We start from the raw sequence: 5,401 nt of genomic DNA on the forward strand, positions 1-5,401 counted from the left end.
ATCAACTGAATTCTTCCTTGCTCAATAAAAACATTAATTTCCTCTAAGAAATCTTACTGACCCCAAACTTGAGACATCTTGAGATGCATCTTAAATAATGTAAACAAACCAATGTGGAACCAATAGGTGGCCTTTTTCCTTTCAGCCAAAAACGTGTTGCATGAGGGTTCACATTACACCAAACTAAGAAAGTAAGCCAGCCGCATAAGAAGAAAAAATCTTCGATCAACTCCCAATAGCTGCCAAAGGAAACAAGACTGTACAGTAAAGCACCTCAACATGCCTCAACATAACTTGATAAACAGAGAGAAATATGATGCTGCCATTGCATTACAGTCATTCCAAGAAGAGATTTTCCCCTCAAACTCAATAACTCTGTTTGGTGTTTGTTTCCAAAGGTTTCACTACACACTACAATTTGTAAAATGTTTCTAAATGCAGAAAACTCAAGCAGTCTTTGAAGCACAGCTTACAAATAAACTTTTTTATTGGTCTATGTAATTGCTGCATTCAAATGAAGGTAAGCATTCAGATCACAAGATCCCAAAGGAAAGTAAAGATACACCCTCAAAATTACAGAATGCATATATTGATATATAGTTTAGAGATATTAAATCAAAACAATCAGTATTAAAAAAACAACAACAAAAAACAAAAAAACACACAAACAAAAAACAGATAAAATAGCTCTAAAGGAAAAGAATAAGTTAAAGAAGTTTTGCCAAAAAAAAAAAAAAATCATTTTGGAGTTATATACCATATATGGAGTATTTTCACTTTTTAAAAAAAATTCAACTCAAATCTTTGCCTGCTGCTTTACAACCTCATTCAAATGCCCATTAAACAGTATCATAGAAGTTTTGCAATCAATTTGAATTCTTTCTGTGCTCATAGTGGTTTCTCCATTTCCAAGCATTTCCTCATTTTTAAAATTAAGCAGAAGAAAGAAAAGGTCTCTCACTGGCACATAAGTTCTTGGTTTGTCTTCTCAGTCCTATCATTCTTAGCCAAGCATTTTTGATTAAGACAATCGAGTTCCTGAAGACTGGTTAGTCAACTGAATGGTCAAAACAAGCTAGAAGAGTGGCTTGGGCACTTTGGAATGTAGCTGAGAGCCACTGAAATTCAAGCCAGCTCTTCAATTCTGCTCCTGCCGTTTGGAAGGTGGCACAAGGTGAGCAGGCAGTTTGGCCGGAAGCTCGTGCCCCTCAAGCTTTACCTTAATCAGGTGATTCGCAAGCGCAAACTCTTCATCATCCAGATAGCCATCTTTGTCAACATCTGCCAGAGTCCAAACCTTTCCAAGCACTGTGTTTGGCAGCTTGGACTTCACCAACTCCTTCTTAGCCGTGGCACCAGATATCTTCCCATTAATTGGTGAGAGCGTGTAGAATATTTCGTCATAGGATGGCTTATCACGGCCCACGATCCATTCCAGCTCATCAATGCCTTCACCTGCACCTTCTCCATACCCATGACCAAATGGCCCATTCATGGTTCCCTCAAATGCACCACCCTTCACTGACTGGTTGGTCATGGCAGCCTCCTCCTTACGGACCAGCGTCATGAGCTTAGCGATGTCGTTACCTAGCATGTCTTCCACTGACTCTAGCAATTTTGGCTTAAAGGCAGCAAATTTGGTGAAGTCCTGAACAGCTAGCAACTCCTGCAAAAAAAAAAAAAAAGATTGTGTTGTGTTTTTATTTTTTAAAGAAAAGATCTTTATAAAACTTTAATTCATTGGATAAAAATTCATAGCTTCATACCTGCATTTTCTTTAAATTAGGAAAGTCTCCTGGTGAAATGTTGTGCTCTTTCTGAATCTTTTCATATATAGCGCCTAAGTTGTTAATAAGCTCTTTCTTCTTTGAGTCTTTCCCAAATACACTTGGCATCTCTTTCTTCAGAGCACTGATAATGTAAGCATGTACCTAAAAGGAAAGTATTCAATGCACTCAAATTAAATACAAATAGCATTTGTGCAGTTTAGCGTGTCAGAACTACACTTCTCACAAGTATTAGGTTATTCCATAAAGTGAAAATAAGAAGTGAAACTCAAACTCAAAAAAGTACACTTATTGGGGTTTAACGTTCATAAAAATATCCAGCTAAAAGGCATTTTCATGGACCAACACATTGAACTTCAACCCTCACAATCAAGTGGGGGAAAAAAATTAAATAACTGTTTCCTATTTTGATATATTTTAAAATGCAAGTTATTCCAGTCTTCAGTGTCACGTGATCCTTCAGAAATCATTCTAATATGCGGATTTGGTGCTCAAGAAACATGCATTGTTATTATCAATGTTGAAAACAGTTATATATATTATAAATGCCTTTTCTATCATTTTTGATCAATTGAATGCATCCTTGCTGAATAAAAGCATAAATTTCTTGTTTTTTTTAATGTTACTGACCCTAAGCTTTTGAATACTAGTGTAAATGTCATATGCAAAATGCAAAAAAAAAATGCAAAAATGTCATAGTTTCACCTTAGCGAGACGTGCTCTTTTGATCAGATCATTGAGTTTCCGCAGAGCTGCGTTTTGGGGAAGACTTTGAATATCCCGGAAGAGGTCCTGCTCCTCTGCTTCAAACAGCTTCCTGTTATCTGCGATCAGAAGTGGCTGAGCCCAAAATGAGCCGATATACACTCGGACCACCTCAGGGGTGTTGATGATCTTCCCCAGTGACCACATGAGGGCACCATACACCCTCATCAGCTGCTGGGTGCTGATCTGGTCAGCTTTGTTCAGAACCACACGCATCTTGTCCTCATGGTTTTTCAGGGCCTTGATCACCTCTGAGAACTCATCAGAAATGTCCAGCTTGTGGGCGTCGAAGAGCAAGATGATTCGGTCCACTCGTTCTGCAAACCACTCAAGAACTGCGGCAAAGTCATAGCCTGCAATTGAGAGAAGTTAGAAAGATGTGCATTAGGCTGCGTTTACACTGGCACAAAAATCCGATCTTTCGCTCACATCTGACACAGATCGGAATTTGTTGCACATGGGCCCTAAATCAAAGCTCAGCAGGGCTGCATGCAACATGCTTTATTATTAGAAATGGAGGTCAGGGATAATGGATTTGATTAGTGACAGCGTCATCTGATCTCAGTGAATTCACATAACTGTAAACAGCAACTATAAAGCCATGTATTCAGAGAAAAAGAGATCTGCTGCCTGTGAAATCCCCGGGTGTAGAGGAACTGAAAGGGACCCATCATCAATGTGCAAACACTATTTTAACCTACAATGATTGTAACATAAATTGTTGTTTTTGAAAGCTGCATTTAATTTTACAGGAAGACATTTATGGGAAAACTACATACATACAGAAAAAAAAAACATGAGGTTATAGTAAAGTGTAACCTGTTACCAGGCTGTCAGAACTATAAAGAAAGAAAATATGGTATGGATATGAGGCTTACAAAAAATAAATAAAATAAATAATCCATTACAAAATTTTAAATTAACACAATCAATTAAATGTTTATATTTATTTTAAATTATTATATATTTTAATTTAGTTCTAACATTTTAAATTAATAAAAGAAAATGTATTTTTTTTAAATGATCACTAGATAAATTGTTTTTGAAAGTTGCATTGAAAATCTACACAACCCCTTGGTTTGAAAAGGCATGATACTACTGACCCAGGAAAACATTTATGAAATTCAGAAAGAAAAACAAAAAAATAATCACAATCAAAAAAACAAAAAAAAAACCTGTGTTGGTCAATGAGAGGCGCTTCTGGGAAAACTGCTAACATTTTCTGAGAAAAATCCCCCATGACCCTGTACCACACAGGAACTTTTAGTTCCACATTTTAAACTGGATGCCAGCTCATGACCCTATTTCTAGCCATTCACCGTACACACCTTCCCACAAGGATGACCTCCAGCTGCAAAAGTAGATGCAAGCGGCACAATGACATCATAATAGCAACCCAGAGCAACACACATGGAGCACAAAGGCCGTTTGAGCTGCAGTCAGACAGAAATGCTCAAATAGCCTTTCATGCTTAATCCCATATAGCCACAACTGCGGGACAGTCTGCTGTGTCTCTGCTGGGACTAGTGGTGAGGAAGTCTCAGGGTCTGTAGCATGACTGCTGTGTGTCTATGGTAAGTGGGGCACCTGGATCTCAGTATCTGGTTACTGGCTCAATGGGCCCCGGAAGGGACAAAAGGGTCACATGACTTCTTGAGACATATTCTGTAACAATGCCACATTTCTGTTTCTTAACACTGTCTCTTTGTTATCTGTATCTACAGTTGTAGTCTGCAGTGAGTTGACATACGGGCCAACTCAGCATTTCCTTCGGATTCTTCCTGTTGAGAATGAGAATGGGGTTCAAGCGTATTATCAGATAGTATTAGTGTGGAATAGGGCTGGGCGGTATGACAGTATCGTTACCGCGGAATAAAGTGTCTATCGTTAGAGATTTTGCCATATCGTGTATTCTCAGTTTGCAAATATATCTGCGTAACAGTATTATACTTAAAAGTTATATACACCTTTGAATGATAAGGAAACATGCATGAATGAGAAAAAGAGTGGGACGCACTTGATAGAGTTATTAAGTGCAATAAGCAGTGAATAAGAACTCAATCCGCTTCTCGTGCTGACTGACAGCACGCACTGAAAGCCCCTCTCTCAGTCAGCATGTGAATTAGGGCTGCACGATAAAACGCATGCAATATTTAACGCGCATCTTGTCAGTAAAGCCGGTTCTGTAATCAGATGCAGCCCTAATGTGAATCATGAAAACAGATCTCTTTCGTGTTTTATTGTGCTTGAATGGTCTAATACGCGCACACAATTACCTCAAAATGCCCATTGTGTGGAGTATTCCCATAAACACAGTCAGTTATGTGTTAAAAAAACGTAAACAGTTGGGTGAAAACCGGTTGTGTATTAGTATATTGGATCTTTGCAGTTGGTCTTAAAGGGACAGCAGTCTAATTTGCCAGCTGTCTGTCATTATTAATATTAATCTCTCACTGCACTTGACTGAATCACTTTTGGATCTTTAATAAGTTCATGTTTGATTGATACAGTGAAGACTGTGCAATGTTTTATTTATACACTTTATTCAATTTCTGTAATATTTCTTAATACATGTTAAATAATACTGTAGCTGAATAAATTAAAAGTTTATTTCATATTTATTTGTTCTATTGCGTTTGTAATTTGCTTCTTTTTCTTATTTTTAATAACAAAAATAAAATAAAATGCTCACTCAAGGCCGCCATGTGTGGCTCTGTGTTTCATTGTGAAAGCGAAACTACTTTGTTTGGCTTTCCAAAAATGGACAGAACTAGAAATCAGTGGTTAAGTTGTATTTACAACACTGTTCCAGAACACTTCAACCCAAATATTCAGATGTGTGCAGCACA

General features: G+C 37.6%; 1 protein-coding gene across 1 annotated transcript in view; it reads right to left on the bottom strand.

Moving 5' to 3' along the window:
• Positions 1 to 667: 667 nt before the first annotated feature.
• The window catches only part of LOC107730671 (EH domain-containing protein 1-like), an 8,486-nt gene continuing 3,752 nt past the window's right edge, over positions 668 to 5,401 (bottom strand). Inside the window, exons 3-5 of the mRNA XM_016541536.1 lie at positions 2,493 to 2,905; positions 1,767 to 1,931; positions 668 to 1,666 (exon numbers count right to left, since the gene is read on the bottom strand). Of these exons, the coding sequence (XP_016397022.1) occupies positions 1,139 to 1,666; positions 1,767 to 1,931; positions 2,493 to 2,905 (1,106 nt within the window). The 3' untranslated portion in view covers positions 668 to 1,138. The remainder of the gene's footprint in view (positions 1,667 to 1,766; positions 1,932 to 2,492; positions 2,906 to 5,401) is intronic.

Source organism: Sinocyclocheilus rhinocerous, unplaced genomic scaffold (assembly GCF_001515625.1).
Source record: "Sinocyclocheilus rhinocerous isolate Xijiao unplaced genomic scaffold, SAMN03320098_v1.1 scaffold308, whole genome shotgun sequence".
NCBI classification, from domain to species: domain Eukaryota; kingdom Metazoa; phylum Chordata; class Actinopteri; order Cypriniformes; family Cyprinidae; genus Sinocyclocheilus; species Sinocyclocheilus rhinocerous.